This window comes from Eretmochelys imbricata, chromosome 23 (genome assembly GCF_965152235.1).
Source record: "Eretmochelys imbricata isolate rEreImb1 chromosome 23, rEreImb1.hap1, whole genome shotgun sequence".
Taxonomy (NCBI): Eukaryota; Metazoa; Chordata; order Testudines; family Cheloniidae; genus Eretmochelys; species Eretmochelys imbricata.
The window spans coordinates 17,444,529-17,466,134 of record NC_135594.1 but is presented as its reverse complement, the minus strand read 5'-3'; the positions used below and the strand labels follow the sequence as shown (position 1 = coordinate 17,466,134).

Below are 21,606 nucleotides of genomic sequence, written 5' to 3'. Positions count from 1 at the left end.
ACCAAACACAGCCAAGCAGGACCCGTTCTCCCTTTATTTGTGACTGAGCTGCTTTTTCAGAAGCCCCCCTAGAGTTCTCTACTTGCCCCCCATCGTGCCCACTCCCCCAGCTACATTATATCTGGCCCCGTTTACCCCCGGCGTCTGGGCTACACTACAGCGTTAGGTCAACCGAAGGCCACTTATGTCGACCTAACTGAAAGTGTCAACACTGAACTTTGGCTCCTGCTGACGTAACCACCCCACTACACCGACTGTGATCACTGCAGCAGCTTCATGCAGGGTGGTGGCAGCCTGAGCCCCCAGGTTGCTGCAGAGGACTGTGGGTTCCGCTCCTGTCCGCACCCCACCTCGGAGCCAGCCAGGCAGGGATGGTTCAACCCCCACGGCCGACCCAGCATGGCACAACTTCCTCTGGGGGTCAGGGAGCAAACAGAGGGCTCTGACATGCGGCTGTCCCGCAGACCACAGTGTCTGTCACCCTGCAGGGCTCTTGGTTTCCGCTGATGGGCGAGGGCACACCCCTCTCACAGGACGCAGCTCCAAGCAGCCCCTAAACCAGGCCCATCTTCTGCTCGATGCCCCGGGCAAACAGGTGGATGAGCTGCCCATGCACCCTGTGGACAAAAGACGGCATCAGCAGGACAACCTGGAAAGTGGGAGTGTCAGAAATGGGAGGAAATGTAATAGCGCACGGGGACAGGTCCTGCACTCAGAGACAAGCACTGAGGCTTTTTGCTACAAGTTGGGGCCTGACCGGTTGGAAGCAGCAGAAGAGAAAGACCTGTTTTTCTTTACATGGGAGATCACAGGATGACTATGAGCTGCCAATGTGACGTGGCTGTGAACGGCTAATGCGATCCTAGGCTGCAGAGAAGGGTAGCACTGGAAGGGACCTCAAGAGGTCACCTAGTCCCAGCCCCTGCACTCAAGGTAGCACTGTGTAATAGCTAGACAGGGGGTCATCTAACCTGTTCTCAAAACCCTCCAGTGAGAGGCCACAGCCTCCCTAGGCAATTTGTTCCCATGTTTAGCCACCCTGACCTTTTAGGAAAAACTTCCTAATGTCCAACCTAAACTGCCCTGGCTGCAATTCAAGCCCATTGCTTCTTGTCCTACCCTCAGAGATCCAGGAGAATCCCTCCCTCCCTCCCCCTTATGACAACTTTTTATGTAACTGAAAACTGTTCTCATGTCCCCCCCTCAATCTTCTCTTCTCCATGCTAAACAAACCCAGGTTTTTCAGTCTTCCCTTATCAGGCCATGTTTTCTAGCCCTTGGATCAGTTCTGTTGCTCTCTGGACTGTCTCCACTTTGCCTACATCTCTCCTGAAACGTGGGGCCCAGCACTGGACACAGTCCTGCAGCGGAGGCCTTGTCAGTATGGAGTGGAAAGAAGAATTACTGCTTGTGTCTTGCTTACAACAATCCTAGAGGGCAGAAAGGGACCACCAACTCCCACAATCCTTTGGGAAGCTCCCATAATGCTATGGGGGGAAGCCCTGCATGCTATTGTCAAGTGGCTTTCACACCATGTGGGGGAGGGCATGGACATGGCTGCTCTGGAGCATTTCCTCCTCCCCCTGCTGCAGGCCTTCCCTCCCTCCCTCCCATGGGGTTATGGACACTCACCTGACACTGATGTCGGCATGGGGCAGGGTCTCCCCATCACAGCTCCAGGAGCTCAGTGGCTGCTCCCCCCAGCACAGCCCCCGTAGAAGCCCCTTCCACCCACTGCAGCCAGGCCGCTCCCTCTCCTCGCTGCCCTCCAGCTGCTTGGGGGTAAAGCGCAGGGCCCGCACCCGGTGTATGCTCACAAAGGGCAGGTCAAACTGCAGAGGGAAGAGGGGAGCTGGACTGAGTGAGAGGCCTGGGCAGGGACCTAGCTCCAGGGGCCTCTCCCTGTCCCTCCTGGGGGTCATGACCCAGCCTTGCTGGGAGGGACTGCCCCATGCCCCATCCCCCACAGTGGGGGTTAGCTGCTCCCCTGATGCTGGAGCCCCCGGGGGCTGGACCCAGAATGGATCCTGCAGTGACTGCTTGAGCCTGCCCTCCTCCCACTCAGCGTTCCCACACCGCAACCTGCTGCTTACTGACCCCATGGACCATGTTCCCACCATCTCCCTTCCCCATGGCTGTGACTCCAGGCCTGCTCATCCTCCTCATGCCACCGGGCCTGGCCCATGACCCCTTCCTGGGCCCTGGGAGTCCACATATGCCCTGGGTCTGGCCCACCCCGCACCTGGTCCCGATGGTCCATGTGTCGACTCAGGTGACGCAGGAAGCCCAGAGCTGAGCACTCGCGCACCAGGATGAGGTCGGCTGTGCCGTCGGCCAGGTGGGCGCTGGGCGAAAGGCCGTCAGGGCTCTTGGGGCAGGCGCTGCTCATGCAGGTCAAGTTAATGGCCAGAAAACGGCCCTGCTCCCGCTGCCACTCACTGACTGGGGGAGAGACACCGTTACTCCCAGTCTCCCTGCTCCAACCCCCCACATCCCTCCACCGCTTGCTGGCTGGGGGAGAGACACCGTTACCCTGGTCCCCCTGCCCCAAATCCCTTCCCCCTGCCACTTGCTGTTTTGGGGGCAGTTTAAATCCCAGACTGACACTCCCCCTCCTGGCCTTTTGGGTATCATTTATTATAGCATGACTGCAGGGGAGTCTAGTGGGTGACAGCAGAGGGGGGAGGGAGTCAGAGCCAGGACTCCTGGGTTCTCCCCCGGCTCTGGGAAGGGAGTGGGGTCAGTTGGGTTAGGGTGTGGGGGGCTGGACACTAGGAGTCCTGGGTTCTCTCTCCAGCTCTGCTGGTGCCTGTGGCTCTGGGCCCATCTCAGCCTCCTTTTGTTGCATGTCATTGCGGGAGCCCCCAGGCTGACCTGGGTTTACAAGAGCTAGTCAGGGTGTCCCCGGCTGCTCCTGCGGCCCCAGCTGGCTTGTTAGTGCAAGGGGCGGGGACACCTATTCTGTGCTCAACTCACCTGCAGCCCCAGTGCTTTCCTGCTGTGGCAGCTTCTCCTCCTCGCTCCCCCCCAGGAGCTGGTGACTGGACTCGGAGCAGACAAGGCAGCTGCAATGGAAGAGGTTGTTATAGCAAGTGTCCAGGGCCCCAGCCCCTCCACAGGGCTCAGAGCCATCCTGTAGGCACTGGGGGAGCTGTCTCAGGTGTGACCAATGCTGCCTGAGTCTGCAGAGAGCCTGAGCCCATCACTCTGAGTTTGTGGGGGGAAGCTGCTCCAAGTATGACTGACTGCCTGAGCCAATCACTGTAAGGGGGAAGGAGCTACTTGAACATTTAATGAATGCAGACTGGTTTGTGGGTGGGATACGAAGTCACCCCCCCCACACAACCTCCAAGCCTCAAAATGCCCTGGGCTGCCACTGCTGGCAGGAGCATGGGGTTCCCCCCCATTCCCTGAGGGGCATGAGGCCCTGGATTGACAACCCCTTCCCATGGGATCCAGTCCCACCCCAATGGGCCAGCAGCCTACCTGCAGCCCCCCCCCACCTTGCAGCCCCTCCCACAGGACACCAGCCTCCCCACCCCATCCTGCAGCTCCCCCATGCTCCCTCTGCTCTGCAGACCCCAGGCCAGCAGCCCCCCCATCTACCGCCTGCAGCCCCTCCCACAGGCCAGCAGCCCCCACCTACCCTGCCCTGCAGCGTGTCTGGTCCCGGGGATTGGCCTCAGTGCCCCCTGCCGTCAGGAACTCTACGGTGCCCTCGTAGCTGCGGTTACACAGCACGGCCTTGAACCCTGTGTGGGGCGGGGGGGGGGAGGGTTCAAGGCTCCATGTGGCCTGCTCCAGTCAAAAGACTGTTTCCCACACACAAACCCATGGAGCCCTCCTTGAGGCTTGTTCCTTCCCTGCCCCCCAGACATGCCACCCCCTCCCCTCTGGCAGTCTTGGTCTGCCTAGGCCCTCCCAGTGCATTCCCTGTGGGCAGCAACCGCCCCATGGTGCATCTCAGGCCCGGCTCCTTCTGCCCCATCCCCCAGTCAGTCCCCAGGTTCCCAGATGGGTGAGGGAACCCCCTGAGCCCATCCCTCCCCCCCATGTCCTTTCTGGGGCAGGGGCTCCCTCTCCAGTCCCCACCCTCTGTTTGGCTGGGGGACCCCTGGCCTCTCCCTCACTTGGGTCCCCACACTCCCCAGGCCTGCCACACCCTCTGGGTCCCCTGGCACCTGAGAAGTCATAGCGCATCGGGCCCATCCAGCGGTGCCGCTCACTGTCGCTCACCACATCCCCATAGAAGCCGTAGCCCACCAGCGAGACCGCATACCGCAGCAGCCGCTCATGGTGGTGGACACTGCACACGTCCAGGGGCTGGCTGTCCCCTGGGGCAGAGAGGGGCCCGGACACCTGAATACACGGAGTCCTGCCTCTCCTCCACCCCCACACCCCCGCAGCTCTACTCCACCAACCTCCCACTCCCTTCCCAGAGCTGGAGAGAGAACCCAGGAGTCCTGGCTCCCAGACACCTGCCCCCAGACCCACCAGCCCCCACTCCCCTCTCAGGGCCATCAGAGAACCCAGGAGTCCAGGCTCCCAGCCCACCCCTCCCCCCCCTTGCTCTGACCCACCAGACCCCACTCCAATCCCAGGTGAACAAATAGGACCCAGGTGTCCTGTACCGATGATGATGTGCAGGGCAGAGGTGACGGGGTCATTGGTCCCCACCGTGGCAAAGCAGATGCAGTCCGTGGAGCCTGGGTTGGGAGAACGGAGTGAGTCGTCCCCTGGGACCTGCTGAGCTGTTACCCCTTGCAGGCTCCACAGCCCCACACCCAGACCCTCTTCCGCCCCCTACCTGTCCCCAGTGCCCTCCCTCTGACCAGCTCCCCCCATCCTCCACCCCCACCCTGTTGCCCATCTCCCCCGTGTCCGCTATCTCCACCAGCCCCTGCCCCCCAGAGCTTCCCCCACAACCCCTCCACTCCACCCCCTCTTCCACCCCCCACCTGTCCCCAGTGATCTCCCTCCGACCAGCTCCCCCCATCCTCCACCCCCCACCCTGCTGCCCACCTCCCCACTGTCCTCTAACTCCACTGGCCCCTGCCCCCCTGGAGCTCTGCCCCCCACTTCCTTGCTCCCCCCCCAGCCCCTCTCTCTCCTCCCATGCGCACCTGCAGGGATGATGCCGATGCGGAGTCTGGGGGGCAGGAGTGTGGCCGCAGGGTTGTCCTCAGGAATCCCAGCCTTCCTCTGTGTCCGGGAGATGAGTGCATGCATCAGCTCGTTAAACGTCCCATCACCCCCGACGCAAACCAGCCTGGGGGGCAGAGACCTAGGGGTTACTGGGGCTGGGGGGGGCTGCCCAGGGGGTACGTGAAGTGTATGGGGGGGTTAATGGAGCTGCCCCGTCCTAGGGTTGCGTGGTGGGGCAGGGTAAAGGGGTCTCTCACCCATCCAGGTCGCCCAGGTCTTGCTGCAGGATGAGCTCTCTGGCCTCGTGGGGTCGCTGGGTCTCTGTGGGGAGATGGGGGGGTGAGTGAGCAGAGAGGGTATTGGGTGGGGGTGGGAGTGGGAGGGAGTCAGGGGGCACTTGGAGGTGTTGCAGGGGTGGGAATTGCTCATGGGGCAGAGGTGGGAGGGGGCAGCACAGCGCGATGATGTGCGGTGGTCACTCAAGAGGGGGGATATGTAGGGGGTTTCAGAGGAAGGGGGCAGCATGGTGGAGTTGGCCAAGGATGGGGAGGGAGGGGCTGTCATAAAATGGGAATTTTCTATATTATTTTTATGAACCCTATCCATGCCTCAGTTTCCCCTGTGCATGGTTGTGTTACCCGGTGGGTGGGAAAGGACTGTGAGGGCTCAGGGCAGATTCAGAGACATTGTGGTGAATGTCACCTCGCTGCCAGAGACTAAATGGGTCTGAGGCTGGCCACTGATCAATGTATAAATCCTTGAGGACACAAGCAAATTCTTGGAGCCTGGATCCATGGCTGGCTGTTAGCCAGGATGGCCATGGCCGCAGCCCCCTGCTCTGGGTGTCCCTGAGCCGCTGACAGCCGGATGCCAGGACTGGATGCAGGGGATGGATCACACAATAAACCCCCGGCTCTGTTCATCCCTCTGGAGCACCTGGCACAGGCCACGGTCAGCAGACAGGACATGGGGCTAGCTGGACCATTGGTCTGACCCAGCCTGGACATTATTATGTTCTGTCCTCATCAGTCCCACTGTGCGGCCAAGTCTCTAGCAGGCGTCTGTCCTGGCAGCCTCACTGGGCCGAGCTCCCTGTGTGAATCTGGAAGGCTGGAGCCTCGAGGCTCGGTCCAAGCAGAGGAGGAGGCCATGTGTATTCCGAAGGAAGAGAGACCTCAGGAGGGTCTGGCACACTGAGGGGTCCTTCCCAGAGACTGTTCTCAAGCTGGGGGCATAGCATCGACCCTATAGGTCTGTGACTGGGGGTCACTCAGTGGGAGGGGGCAGCACAGGGTAATATGGGGAGATGTTGGGTGGGCACTCACCTATGACTTCTGTCTGGATCCCTGCCAGGGCAAAAAGCCCGGCCACCCGGTCCCGGTAAATCTCACCCGCGCGGCACCGCCCCCCCATGGGATTCACGAAGACCAGAAGCTTCCTGGGGCGTGTGACACCTGCCGGGGGAGCAGAGAGAGCATCACCTCAGGTCACAAGTTCCTGGGGGGGTGCATGATGGAGTGGGGGCACTCCTGGGGCACAGGTTCTTACCCCCCCACCCCACCGTAGGGATGCCCCAACCCACCATCCCCTCCAGGGACACCCTCGCCCAGAGCGGCTGCTATGGGTCCAGCACAGGATGCTGGCACCCAGCCCCAGGGAGAGGGTCACAGCTCCCTCTGCCCATCATGGGGTGGGGTCCCCCAGCACTGCTGGCCCCAGCAGTAGGAAATAACCAGAGTGCTGTGATCCCCAGGGACCCTCTGGCTCCACAGCCTGGTCTGGTGCCTCCTCCCCAAGGCTACTGACTAGTACCCCCCACTGCTGCCCTCCTTACTGACCGCCCCCCCAGTGCTGACCAGTCCCCCCCAGTATGAACCAGTCTCCCCTGCCTTACTGACCAGTATCCCGCCAGTACTGACTGCCCGCCCCCCCAGTACTGACCATGCAGCTGGATGCTCCGCTGCAGGGCATCGACCCAGCGTGGGGCCAGTCCCGAGCCAGGGGCCACAGTGAACTCCAGGGAGCCCAGGCTCCAGCGCTGTCGCTTCTCCCGCTGCACGAAGAAAACTGGGGGGAACGAGAGCCGGGAGGTCAGAGCCCAGGGGCAAGGCTGTGACCCCCACAGAGCAGCTGTCCTGCGGATGGGGAGTCAGTCACTCCCATTAGTCTCTGACCCTCACACCCCCCCGTTTCCATTGCTCTGAACTGCCTCATCCCATCCTGTCCCACTGCCAGTACCTGCCCTGCAAACTCATTTCTGCTGCCCGGCCCTACCCCCAAACCCATCTGCCTGGAGCTGTCCCCCAAACCCATCTCCACTGCCCAACCCTGCCACCAAACCTATCTCCTCTGCTGGGTCCTGTCCCCCAAACCCATCTCCTCTGCCCAGCCCTGTCCCCCAAAACCATCTCCTCTTCCTGGAGCTGTCCCCCAAACCCATCTCCACTGCCCAGCCCTGCCACCAAACCCATCTCCTCTGCCCAGCCCTTCCCCCCAAACCCATCTGCTGGAGCTGTCCCCCAAACCCATCTCCACTGCCCAACCCTGCCACCAAACCCATCTCCTCTGCCAGGTCCTGTCCCCCAAACTCATCTCGGCTGCCCAACCCTGCCACCCAAACCCATCTCTGCTGCCTGTCCCTGTCCCCCAGTCCATCTCGGCTGCTCAACCCTGTCACCAAACCCATCTCCTCTGCCGGGTCTTGTCCCCCAAACCCATCTGCCTGGAGCTGTCCCCCAAACCCATCTCCTCTGCCCAACCCTGCCCCCCAAACCCGTCTCTGCTGCCTGTCCCTGTCCCCCAATCCATCTCCTCTGCCGGGTCCTGACCCACAAACCCATCTCGGCTGCCCAACCCTTCCACCCAAACCCACCTCCGCTGCCTGGCACCGCCACCTCATCAGTTGCTGACGTCTCAGATGCTTCAAATACAGCCTCTCCCCCACACCCTCAGCCCCTTCCCCAGAGGGTCCTGGGGCAGGGATGCCCCACAGCCCCCCCCCCTTGCTACCTGACTCACCTGTGAACTGGTTTCCCTCCACTGTGGGGGGGGAGCCAGACCCGCCCAGCTGCACCCCGACCATCTCGGTGATAGGGATGCAGAAGCTTTGGCCTGCGAGGGAACAGGAGAGGGGTTAGCACAGGACTCCTGGGTTCTATCCTGGCTCTGGGAGGGGAGTGGGGTCTGGTGGGTTACAGCAGTGGGGGCTGGGAGCCAGGACACCTGGGTTCTCTCCCTGGCTCTGGGTGGGGAGTGGGGTCTAGTGCTTAGGGCCCAGGGGTCAGTGATCCTCCCTCCCTCAGCCCAGGGAAGGGGGGAAAGGTGTGCCAGGCATCTGTGTGCAGGGTGTGCATGGAGCTGTTGCCAGACCAGGCCCTGGGGCAGCCCTGACCAGCCCAACCAGTCACGCCACTCGCTGACCCAGCTCAGCTGCTGCGGGGCAGGAGGGGTGGTGGGACCGGATGTGCTCAGGAGCATGACGCTCTGTCAAATCTCCCTGGGCACATACTAATCATGCTGTGCTGTCCCAGACGCTGCTGCTCTGGGGCCTTAGACCCCAGAGCCCCAAGGCATTCCCACCTCAGCTGGCTTGTGTTCCGTTCCCCTAGCATATCTGCCTGACTCAACAGGACACCTGGGTTCTCGCCCCAGCTCTGGGAGGGGAGTGGGGTCTGGTGAGTTAGAGCAGGGGTGGGGGTTTAGAAGCCAGAACTCCTGGGTTCTCCCCAGCTCTGGGAGGGGAGTGGGGTTCAGAAGGTTAGACAGAGGGGGCTGGAAACCAGGACTCCTGGGTTCTTCCCCCGGCTCTGAAAGGGAAGGGGAGTCTGGTGGGTCAGAGCGGCGAAACTGGGTGTTAGGACTTCTGGGTTCTATATGGACCCTCTTGCTGATAACATGATGCAAATTGAACCAAAATTCTGATCATTAACAGACGCACGTCCTCCCCAGACCCTCGACCCCAGGAAAGACCCTCACCTGCTGGGAAATCAGAGGAAAGCTCAAATTCGCTCACCTCCCCAGAAACAAGTATTGTGTGAAAATCAGGACCAGCAGGGGAGGGAATAGGGTCCTGTATAGGACAAAACCCCTAATATCAGGATGTGGGGGGGGTCACACTACTCAGGAACTCTTTCTGCAACCAGCATCCCATTTCCCCCCTAACCCCAACCCCATGCCCAACCCAACCTGCCACAATTCAGGATGATTTGGCTTTCGGGTGGGTTGTTGCAGAAACTGCAGCTGCCGATTCACTGGGTAATAAATGCCAGCCCATCCCTGGTGCTTGGGTTCCCTTGGGGAATCGCTTAATTACAGGAGTGTTTTAAAATATGCAGCTAGGCAATTAACCCCCAGTTCTCCTCGTTCGGCCTAAGGGAGAATTTGCGACACCCGGATGCACGCTGCGATACCAGCGCTGCTGCGTGAACCCCTGAGGTCAGAGCCAAACCCACAGGCATCGAAACTACAGTGCCAGAAATAGGAGACATTTTGATCCTGAGGTAACCAACTCCAGCCGCAGGGAATGGGGCACTGGGCCTTTCCCAGCAATGTCACAGGGCTGGACTCTCTCTGGGCTGGGCGGGGGATGCAGGAACTTTCCCCCCAGGGTCCCAGGCTAGGGAGAGAGAAGACCATTGCTAGTACAACTATCAGCTGGCTGGATGTTTCAATGCAGCTGAACACCAGGTCAGTCATACAGGCTCAACAGATACAGAGGCGCTTAGAACAGGAGGGAACAGATGTCAGATAGGCAGTGGAACTGTGATTCTAGAGAGGCCTGGGCGGGTCCCGGCAGATACCAACTGAACCTGAGTGCCCGCTGTGCTCCCATGGTTAACCATGCAATGAATATCTAGCTACACAAACTACCAAGGGAAGTGGCAGACCATGGCTTCGGATAACGACTGGCTGCCTTTCTGGAAGCTGCTACACTTTTAACTAAACACAGGGCTGCTTCAGACGCAGACAAGTCATTGGTCTAGCCCAGGGTGCTCTGAGCTGGGTGAACCCTTGGGATGGGCTGAGTTCACATGTGTTTGTGAGGTTTTAGCACACACCATAGCTGTAAGAAATGCTTCAGGGACCACTTCTAAAACAAGGCCTAATCTTCATTTAGGGATCTGGGGCAAAAATTGGGGATTGGTCCTGCTTTGAGCTGGGGGTTGGACTAGATGACCTCCTGAGCTCCCTTCCAACTCTGATATTTTATGATTCTGCCCCGAAACCTGCATCTTGTGAGGGGAGGGGGCTTGTTTTGCTGATGTGTGGCTGAGGGAAAGGAGAACCTGCTGATTCAAACTGGGAACAAAAAGAGGGGGACAGAGACAAACAGCAAGAAAGCCTGCGAGCAGAGCATGATGCTGGAAAAAGGGTCTAGTGGCTAACGAGGCTGGGGCTGCAAACTAAGGAACAGCTCGCTTTGTTTCTGGTCTCTCCTGTGTTTGGAGAAGCAGGACTTTATTTACAAGGAATGAACAAACAGGACTGCTTGAAAGGCAATACGGACTCCAACAGGAACCTCCCCCAGGACCCAAACTGACCAGCCACTCAGGGAGAAAAGGAGTAACTGGGACCTGGGTACAAATGGGGCACTAGTGATAGGAGCGGGGGAGGTGGCACCTCTGCAAGCGGCATTGGTGAGCCCGAGCCTGGATAGCATGCCCAGTTCTGGTGTCCACGCTTCAAAGGGCTGCTGATAAATTGGGAAGGGTTCAGGAAAGAGTGACAAGGATGGTCTGAGGGCTGGAAAAGCTGCTTTTCAGTGAGAAGCTGTTTTATCAAAGGGCAGGTCTCCCCTGAAAGCACGGCATCAGGAGAAAGCGTAGTTAATCTGCTCCCCGAGAGACACTCTGGTGACACAGCACTGACTGCAGGGGGTGAGGTGGGTGTCACAGCAGGCTTGTCAAGCCCCTGAGCAACACAGTTATACCCATCTAGGGCTGTGGTGCTGACCAGGTCTCAGGCACTTTTTTCACCCCCGCCCCACCCCCACCCCCCAGTGTCTGAGCACCTCACGCTCTGTAATGTCACAGCACCCCAGGGTGCAGGTACACCTGTGCCCCCCAACAAACTCAGTGACGTGGCCACGTCACACCAGCCACGGTCAGCAGAGCCCAGACACCCACAGGGCTGGCCCATCCTCCTCCTCTCACTGAAGGCTCCCTTTACACGAGGCCTTAGCCAAGAGACTAAGCGGTAACATGATCACCAATTCCAAATACCTAATGTGGCCCAAAGCTTCTGACAGCAGCAGCTGGCTCTTTGCTTACGGGCTGGGTGGTGGGGGCTGGAAGAACAGGAATGAGACATGAGCAAGGCTCGTCTGTCCGGATGAGGGGATACGGGGCCTTTCCCGCCAGGGTCAGGACCCTCTGAGTTAGGTGTCTGGCCTGGTTTAGACAATAACTAGGTCTCCCCTTCCCAAGGCAGTGCCCTGCTCACTGGTGTGGGGCTGGTTCAGTCTCTCCTACTGAAGCTATTCCTCTTGCTACAAACAAATGTTCTTTGGCACACAGCTGGCCTGTGACTGGCTCTATGGCTTCTTGGGATTGGCCATAGAGCCAGGAGATCAGACTGGCTGGGTCTAGTCCCTGGGTCTAAAGACTGTTTTACTGCAGTTCACGCCATGGATCAACTTCACCCAGAGACTGAAAACACCCTGCCCTAGCATCCCTCAGAGCCAGGGGGTAGAGTGGGACCCCAGCTAGGCTCACGGCCCCCTCCTCAGAGGATGGTTTTATCCCCGGGCTCAGCTTTGGCAGGGAAGCCACACCCCAACCTCTCTTACAGCCTGGACGGGAGTGCAACTGTGCCAGTCCTTGCACTGAGGCGAGCAGAGGTTTGACCCTCATTCTCCCACACCCCAGGGGAGTGCTCTGACCACTAGGCTGCCAGGCAGCTCTGGTGCCCAGCTCCGTTCCCTGGCCGAGGAGCTCGCGGGCCTATCTGCGGGCTGTGAAGAGGCTGCAGGCTACTGATGAGGCTAGATGACTGCTTAGGAGACAGTGCTGAGCATGGGAGGGTGGTATCTCGGTGCCCCTGCCCCGGAGAGCTGAGGGGCTTGCACTGTGGAGTTTGTTTACTGCTCAGCATGGCTGATAGAATTGGTACCCCAATTTCCTGCAGAGGCTGCAGCACAGCCAAAGCCCCTGGTGCTTTTGTGACCCCGGTATGAAGGCACGAGCCCTGTCCACCCTGCTGCGTCTACACATTGTTATGATGAGTATTGTGGTGCCTCTCATGGACCACGGCCACATTGTACTAGGCACTGCATAGAACAAAGAGACATAATCTGAATTAACTCTCAGGTGTAGATAAACCTGCAGATTAAGATAGGGTGTGAATTTAAAGTACAACAGCTATTCCTGATTAAGTCTGTGTGTGGACGCTGACATTCCAGAACAGGAGTGCCTAGTTTCTGTTTCCTCTTACTCCACCTTTGAACAGGAGAAGGAAGGCGCTGTTGGCTACACTTGTGAGCGCATTAAAGCAGGCCTGGGCGCCCTAGCTCACTCCCCGTCCACACTGCCAAGGCGCATAGAGTGCTCTGGCTCCACGGCTAGAGCCCTTACTGTGGAATGCCCTTACTGTGGAATGCAGTGTGTGAGAGAAGGAGGTGGGGGGAGGGGGGTCTGCTGCTGTCTGAACTTACAAGACAGCATGCTGACATGCTCTCAGCCCCCCAAAAACCCACTCTCTCCCACCCCACATACACACAACACACTCCCTGTCACACTCCACACCCCCTCCCCCATTTGAAAAGCACGTTGCAGCCACTTGCATGCTGGAATAGCTGCCCATAATGCACCGCTCCCAAAGCCACTGCAAGTGCCGCAAATGTGGCCACGCCAGTGCACTGTGGACAGACTGCAGCGCTTTCCCTGCTGCGCTCTGCGAAGGCTGGTTTAACTCAAAGCGCTCTACATCTGCAAGTGTAGCCACGCCCTTAGTGTCATGTACAGGGAGTGACTGCACTTCAAATTCACACCCTAGCTATGTTGTAGGATTGTGGAAGGGACTTCAAAAGGTCATCTAGTCCAGCCCCGCATGCTGAGGAAGGACCAGGGAAACCCAGATCATCCCTGACAGGGGTTTGTCCAGACTGTGCTGAAACCTCTCATGATGGGGATTCCTCAGCCTCCCTGGTAAGATGATTCTAGAGCTGAACAACTCTGAGAGTTAGAAAGTGTTTTCCTAAAATCTAACCTTCATCTCCCTTGTTGCAGGTTAAGCCCATCACTTCTTGTCCCTGAGTCCATTGACGGTAAGAAACGTCTTACTAATCGCCCTGTGTAGACATGGCCTTACATTCACACCTGCCCTTAATTCGGATTAACCTTCAAGTGTAGACAAACCTTTTAGGAGTAGCTTGTTGCTGGCTAGTTTAGGCCATGTCTACACTAGCACTTTTGTTGGTATAACTTATGTGACTCAGGGGATGTGAAAAAAACAACCTTTCTGAACAACATAAATTGCACCGACAGAAGTGCTGGTGTGGACAATGCTGTGTGGGCAGGAAACACTCTCCTGACAACAGAGCTAGTACCACTTGTTGGGGGTGGTTTGATGAGGCCGACAGGAGGGTGCTCTCCCGCCAGCACAGAGCAGCTACAGGGGAGACCTTACAGCTGTGCCGCTGTAAGGTCTCTAGTGCAGACATGGCCTCTGTGAAGAAGGGCGCAGTGGTTTGGAGATTTTGGTGCAACTGGTTCAATTCTCATTGCTCTGCCATAGCCGCCCCAGCCTGTCTGCATCTCCACTGCCCTGCTAGGCAATGGAGCTGGTGGTATTTCCCTCACAGAGGTGGGGGAGGATGGCAAACACTTTGAGAGACACTGATGCGAAGCGCTACACTAGTTTGTTCTGTGGGAATGGATTTGTCTGCCCGTGGGGTTAATCAGGAATGCTGATTCCAGAACAGCTTGTCCTGAGTAACCTAGCACAGGCCAGTCAACCCTAACCCACAGTGTCTGACCCCGGCCTGACCTCCTTCAAGGCACAGGAAGGGTTCCTGCTCCGCCAACAAGCTGCCCTGGTTAATGGTTAATTACCAGAGGAAATCACACCCATGGAGAAGGAGGTCATTTATCTGCACGAAAGCACAGGGCAAATATTATCGAATAACTTGGGGTAGGAGGCAGTGGACCTGGCCTTTCCCTGGAGGCCTGTGGCCCCACTGATTAGATCTCAGTAGTGCCCAGTTGTTTTGCCCCAAGCACACACAGAATCTGTGCTGCACATCTGGCCTACAGGGCTCTCTTTGCCTAGCTGTACAGGGGAATATTGCCCTTGGAGAAGGGGCCTGATACCCCATCCCAGATTCCCACACCAATGGGAGGGGGTGTTTCCGCACATGTGCTGGGCAGCGCTGGCCCTGTGTGATGGAAGGGGCATGGAGTGGAGCACAGACAAGCCTGACCCAGATCTCCTGTTCTCTGCCCGTGGCACACAGCAGCTAAGCCCCTGAGGACGGAATTGCTCGATTTAGGGAGATTTGGGGGATGTTCTCCAGCCTTGGTCACATTAGATAATAAATCACAACTGGCTCATTAGGGGCCCTCGCCATAGCCCCCCCCCCCCCATGGTGCCAGGTGCTAGACACAGAATAATCTGTCCAATGCCCCGCCAGCCTCTGCCCTCGGACGGGCACCCCTCTCAGCAAAGGCTTCTGGGCAATGGGTGCAGACATAATAAGCGTCATGGTGGGGTCTGATGGGTGATGGGGATCCTGGGTGAGGGGCACTCAGAAAACTGTCTCCCCCCACCCCCGGGTCCTGTGGGATCTCCCCTGGTTCATCACCGGATCAGCCCCCACCCCAGGGCCCGTGGCAGGTGCGGGGGGGGAGCAGTTCCCAAGGACAATTCTCTCCTGGTGAGGCACCTGCCCCTGAGGAATTAAAGGACCCCGTCTCAGCGGGACGATGGCAGCAAAACCTGGGGCAGGGGTACACAGCGTCCCCTTGGCTAACCTCCCTCAGTGCACAAGGCATGAATGGAACCCAGGAGTCCTGAGTACCCCTCCCCCCGACTTGAGAATAGAACCCAGGAGCCCTAGACACCTCCCCTCCCTCCTGGAGCTGCGGAAAGGACCTATCTCCCCCCGCCGCCGCCCCGAGGTCCCCGGACTCACCAGCGGCGCCCGGACGGCTCAGTGGCTCCGGGGTCCCCAGCAGGAACTCACCCCCTGGGGGCAGCGAGACGCGGAATCGGCCGCGCGGAGTGCGCAGCAGGGAGAGGTGGAAGGGGTCTCCCATGGCGGGGAGGGATGGGGCGGGGGTCGGGGTAGCCATCACTGGTCAATTCGGTTCGAGGAGGGTTCAGGGCTACAGCTGTCAGACAGGATCGGGTCCGGGTCCACGGGCAGGGGGGTCCGGTTCCGGGAGATCGGATCCGGGTCCGGGTCCACGGGCACTAGAGGGTCTGGCGAAGGCGCTGCAGCTGGATCCCGGCTCCAGGTGTTTTAACCTGCGGGAGGTGCGGGCTGCTCCCGGGGCGGGGAAACCGGAGAGACCCGCCCTCGGCTAGCCTTGGGACAGGACGGGAACCTCCAGGCTCCTTCAGCCCCCCCAGCCCGGACCCCCTAGGAGCCTACAGACTCCACCCCCCCCCCGCCCCACACCTCTAGGACCCCGCATGCCACATCATTCCCCAGGATCCTTCAGCCTCCCCGTATCACCCCTCACAGCCTCCAGCCCCTCACCCCTCAGGAACCTCCAGACCCCGACCCCACATTCCTGTGAGCCTCCAGTCCCCTCCCCCCAGTGCACACATTCCCCACCCCCCCGAAAGGACGGGGCAGCTGGGGGCAAGACGCGAGGGGGGGGGCGTTGTCCATGTGCAGCTTATTCATAAGCTGTTCTGCAGCCTGTACTTAGCCTACAAGCAGCCCCAGCACCCACCCCAGAGATGGCTACATCTCAGAGCCAAGTGTGAAGGGGGCCCTATGCATGTGTCCCCTCATGCCCCACCTGGAGGGGTCATGTCTGAGCACCGGGCGAGGGGTCCCTATGTAAACTGCCCCCCTGGGCCCCATGCCAGCAGGGCTGCATTTCAGTGCCAGGCATGGGATCCCTGTATAAACAGCCTCCCTGCCCCATCCCAGAGACAGCTGCATCTCAGTGCTGGATGAGACCTGTTTTGACTCTCTCTGCTCTCCCCTGTTCCCTATGGCCACAGCCCTGTAAGTCCCTCAGGCCTGCCCAGGCCTGGGAGCAGCTGAGCCCTTAGATGACAAGGATAAAAGGAGGCCTGGAGTATTGTTTTCGTCTGGGAAATGAGCAGGGGAAGGGGCTTGATTTCAGGGCTGATCCCATAATGCCTGGGCTCATAAGATGCCCATAAACCTGGTAGCCCCAGACGCTCAGTGAAAGAGCCGGGTCCCTGGGGCAGCTGCCAGTGCCGCTGAGCCCAGGTTACAGACCCAGTGGGGCTGGGCTCAGACCCGTCTCCTGGTGGCACATTCACTGGGTTACTGCAAGGGCCAAGAGCCACTGCTCCACAGGGAGTGAGCGAGGGAGCTACAGCTTAGTGGCTTGGGGTGGGAGGGGGCTCAGCCAGGAGGGACAGATTCCGAGACCCCAGGGACCATTATCCCCAGTCCGACCACCTGAGACTCATCCACTTACCCTTGTACTAAGACCAATCCTTTGTGTTTGGGTAAAGCAGTTTCTGGAAAGATAGCCACTGCAGCCGGGGCTGGGTTTGGAGACATGGAGCCCTGGCAACACCACCACCGTTGGGAGTTAGATCAAGGGGGTGTGTATGGGGAGAGATAGCTGGGGATTTGAATAGGCCAGTGGGTCTCAAACTTTTGTAGTGGTGACCCCTTTCACACAGCAAGCCTCTTAGTGCACCCCCCTTATAAATTAAAAGTAAATTTAATATATTTAACACCATTATAAATGCGGGAGGTAAAGCGGGGTTTGGGGTGGAGGCTGACAGCTCACAAGCCTCTATGTAATAACCTCACGACTGCCTCAGGGGTCCCAACCCCCAGTTTGAGAACACCTGGAATATACGCTATTTATCTAGACCTCCCCATTCATCTATCTATCCCCATATATCTGGTCCCCCCTCTCGATCTCCATACACCCCATCATCATCCATCTATCTATCCCCACACACCTTTCTCTCTCTCTGACTCTCCATGGCAGTGTGTGTTTGGGCTTCCTTGTTGTTTTGTCTTCCTGGCCTTGGTCAGACAAACACACATGGCTTTATTCTTTTTAATCTCATTTCCTTATGCCTCCAGCACTCAGGTGTGTGGGTGGGCATGTGTGTATGGGGAGGGGGGTATGTGTGTTCCCCCCTCCTCTCTATTTTGCAATCTGTCACTTTTCCTGGTCTCTTACAACACATAGAAAAGCACCGTCTTGCACATTGATTTCCCATCACTGCCTCCAGCGATGCCAGCAGCTCCGGCCATGGGACAGGCCCACCTGGTTCTGTAACTTGCTGGGCAGCCGTGCATGGGGCAGCATGCCGTGCTGGGGGCAGTGTGTCATAGCTGTTCGACCATGCATGTGCAGGTGGGAGCACATGGGGCATACAGTCTCACCCCTTCCTCTCTGCCCATTCAGATGCAGGTTACCCTAATTCAAGATGGCTGGCACTGGGGATCAGTTCTACTAAAGGACTTAAGCCCTTGTGTCATGGGTTCCCAGGCTCTCATCAATGCCCCGTCTGTAACCCCGTCCTTGGGAGTGACCCTTTTAGCGTGACAGAACCCTACAGGGGCTGGCATGTGGCCTCCACGACTCTGGCCTCGTGATGAGAGGCAGCAATCTTTGTCTCTCTCTGTGGCTCCGGCAGTGAATCCGGCCAAGCCATACTCCTGCGGGAGGCTCGTTCCATGGCCCTTCGGGCAAAAGGCTGGTCCTATTTGCGGTGACACCAGAAAACCATTTCTCTGTCCCCTGGCCTATGGCATCTGAAAGTGCTTAGGGCCGCGTAGAGAAGCGAAGGTTAAGTGAAGCGAAGAGCCGCGTCTCCCTTGAGCAACACTGATGGAGGAACCATATTTGCTTCTTCCAGGCCTGGTTTTTCACACTTCTGAGTAACGTAGTTACACCGACTTACTTTCCTATTATAGAGCAGGCCTGAGACCCAGGTGGGAAAGCCCTGTCTCTCTCTCTGAATAGCTGATGTTATTCCAGCCATTTCACTCCTTTCTCCTTTGTTCTTCTGCCATTGAGGTCATACCTTCTGCCTGCCCTGTTTCCTCATGTTAGGTGTTGCTTGTTCAGTCATTGGGAGTGACTCATGGGCTTTCCAGCTCCTCTGTTGATCTGAGTCAGTTTCACCCAGTTCTGTTACCCATTCATCCTAGGCCTGGTCCTCACTAGAAAATTAAGTTGTTAACTCCGTCACTCAGGGGTGTGAAAAAACTACACTGCTGAGTGGTGTGGTTAAGCCACCTAACCCCTGGCGTAGACAACGCTGCATTGCTGGAAGATCTAACGGCTGCCTCTCAGGGGGTGGATTCGTTACAGCGGCAGGAGCCCCTCGCCTGTTGGCGTAGCTAGCGTCAACACAGGAGCGCTACAGAGGCGTTCTAAGTGTAGACAAGCCCCTAGACGCACCTCATTTCACCTGTGCTGCTCCAAGAGCAGCATTAACCCTTCCCCCCTCCCTCAGGTGATGATGAGGAGAGAGGGGAAACTGAGGTACACCTTGTCTTTGTAAAGGTCTCAGCGGATGTTCTCCCTGCATCCCAGCGCTTGGCGCACTCAGCCACAGGCTCAGGAGGTCCCGGTTTTCGGTGCCACAAAGGTGGCAGGCGGAGGCTGCGTGTCCATCCCTGTGGCTGGTGGCCCAGTGAGTGTGTTCTACATAAAGTGATGCAGATTTAACAAAAAGAAAAGGAGTACTTGTGGCACCTTAGAGACTAACCAATTTATTTGAGCATAAGCTTTCGTGAGCTACAGCTCACTTCATTGGATGCATACTGTGGAAACTGCAGAAGACATTATATACACAGAGACCATGAAACAATACCTCCTCCCACCCCACTCTCCTGCTAGTAATAGCTTATCTAAAGTGATCACTCTCCTTACAATGTGTATGATAATCAAGGTGGGCCATTTCCAGCACAAATCCAGGTTTTCTCACCCGCCCCTTCCAAAAACCACACACACAAACTCACTCTCCTGCTGGTAATACCTTATCCAAAGTGACCACTCTCCTTACAATGTGTATGAAAATCAAGGTGGGCCATTTCCGGCACAAATCCAGGTTTTCTCACCCCCCCCCCCCCAATAACACACACACACAAACTCACTCTCCTGCTGGTAATAGCTTATCCAAAGTGACCACTCTCCCTACAATGTGCATGATAATCAAGGTGGGCCATTTCCAGCACAAATCCAGGTCTTCTCAACCCCCCCCCCCCACACACAAACTCACTCTCCTGCTGGTAATAGCTCATCCAAACTGACCACTCTCCTTACAATGTGTATGATAATCAAGGTGGGCCATTTCCAGCATAAATCCAAGTTTAACCAGAACGTCGGGGGGGGGGGTAGGAAAAAACAAGGGGAAATAGGCTACCTTGCATAATGACTTAGCCACTCCCAGTCTCCATTTAAGCCTAAATTAATAGTATCCAATTTGCAAATGAATTCCAATTCAGCAGTCTCTCGCTGGAGTCTGGATTTGAAGTTTTTTTGTTGCAAGATAGCGACCTTCATGTCTGTAATTGCGTGACCAGAGAGATTGAAGTGTTCTCCGACTGGTTTATGAATGTTATAATTCTTGACATCTGATTTGTGTCCATTTATTCTTTTACTCCAGTTTGACCAATGTACATGGCAGAGGGGCATTGCTGGCACATGATGGCATATATCACATTGGTGGATGTGCAGGTGAACGAGCCTCTGATAGTGTGGCTGATGTTATTAGGCCCTGTGATGGTGTCCCCTGAATAGATATGTGGGCACAGTTGGCAACGGGCTTTGTTGCAAGGGTAGGTTCCTGGGTTAGTGGTTCTGTTGTGTGGTATGTGGTTGTTGGTGAGTATTTGCTTCAGGTTGGGGGGCTGTCTGTAGGCAAGGACTGGCCTGTCTCCCAAGATTTGTGAGAGTGATGGGTCATCCTTCAGGATAGGTTGTAGATCCTTAATAACGCGTTGGAGGGGTTTTAGTTGGGGGCTGAAGGTGACGGCTAGTGGCGTTCTGTTATTTTCTTTGTTAGGCCTGTCCTTTAGTAGGTGACTTCTGGGAACTCTTCTGGCTCTATCAATCTGTTTCTTCACTTCCGCAGGTGGGTATTGTAGTTGTAAGAATGCTTGATAGAGATCTTGTAGGTGTTTGTCTCTGTCTGAGGGGTTGGAGCAAATGCGGTTGTATCGCAGAGCTTGGCTGTAGACGATGGATCGTGTGGTGTGGTCAGGGTGAAAGCTGGAGGCATATAGGTAGGAATAGCGGTCAGTAGGTTTCCGGTATAGGGTGGTGTTTATGTGACCATTGTTTATTAGCACTGTAGTGTCCAGGAAGTGGATCTCTTGTGTGGACTGGACCAGGCTGAGGTTGACGGTGGGATGGAAATTGTTGAAATCATGGTGGAATTCCTCAAGGGCTTCTTTTCCATGGGTCCAGATGATGAAGATGTCATCAATATAGCGCAAGTAGAGTAGGGGCGTTAGGGGACGAGAGCTGAGGAAGCGTTGTTCTAAATCAGCCATAAAAATGTTGGCATACTGTGGGGCCATGCGGGTACCCATAGCAGTACCGCTGATCTGAAGGTATACATTGTCCCAAAATGTAAAATAGTTATGGTAAGGACAAAGTCACAAAGTTCAGCCACCAGGTTAGCCGTGACAAGCCGTCAAGAACACTATCCCTGATAATGTCACGGCTAACCTTGTGGCTGAACTTTGTGACTTTGGTACACTTATGGGTACCCGCATGGCCCCACAGTATGCCAACATTTTTATGGCTGATTTAGAACAACGCTTCCTCAGCTCTTGTCCCCTAACGCTCCTACTCTACTTGCGCTATATTGATGACATCTTCATCATCTGGACCCATGGAAAAGAAGCCCTTTTGAGGAATTCCACCATGATTTCAACAATTTCCATTCCACCGTCAACTTCAGCCTGGTCCAGTCCACACAAGAGATCCACTTCCTGGACACTACAGTGCTAATAAACAATGGTCACATAAACACCACCCTATACCGGAAACCTACTGACCGCTATTCCTACCTATATGCCTCCAGCTTTCACCCTGACCACACCACACGATCCATCGTCTACAGCCAAGCTCTGCGATACAACCGCATTTGCTCCAACCCCTCAGACAAAGACAAACACTTACAAGATCTCTATCAAGCATTCTTACAACTACAATACCCACCTGCGGAAGTGAAGAAACAGATTGATAGAGCCAGAAGAGTTCCCAGAAGTCACCTACTAAAGGACAGGCCTAACAAAGACAATAACAGAACGCCATTAGCCGTCACCTT

General features: G+C 56.9%; 1 protein-coding gene across 1 annotated transcript; it reads right to left on the bottom strand.

Moving 5' to 3' along the window:
• Positions 1 to 525: 525 nt before the first annotated feature.
• Positions 526 to 15,434, bottom strand: LOC144279109 (ceramide kinase-like). The gene is made up of 13 exons (XM_077840556.1): positions 15,275 to 15,434; positions 8,164 to 8,256; positions 7,087 to 7,212; positions 6,471 to 6,599; positions 5,403 to 5,466; positions 5,124 to 5,269; positions 4,632 to 4,706; positions 4,182 to 4,334; positions 3,647 to 3,752; positions 2,977 to 3,065; positions 2,243 to 2,442; positions 1,633 to 1,832; positions 526 to 617 (listed from the first exon to the last, which is right to left on the bottom strand). The coding sequence occupies exons 1-13, from the start codon at positions 15,432 to 15,434 to the stop codon at positions 554 to 556; spliced, it is 1,605 nt and encodes a 534-aa protein (XP_077696682.1). The 3' UTR covers positions 526 to 553.
• Between the last annotated feature and the right edge of the window lie 6,172 nt (positions 15,435 to 21,606).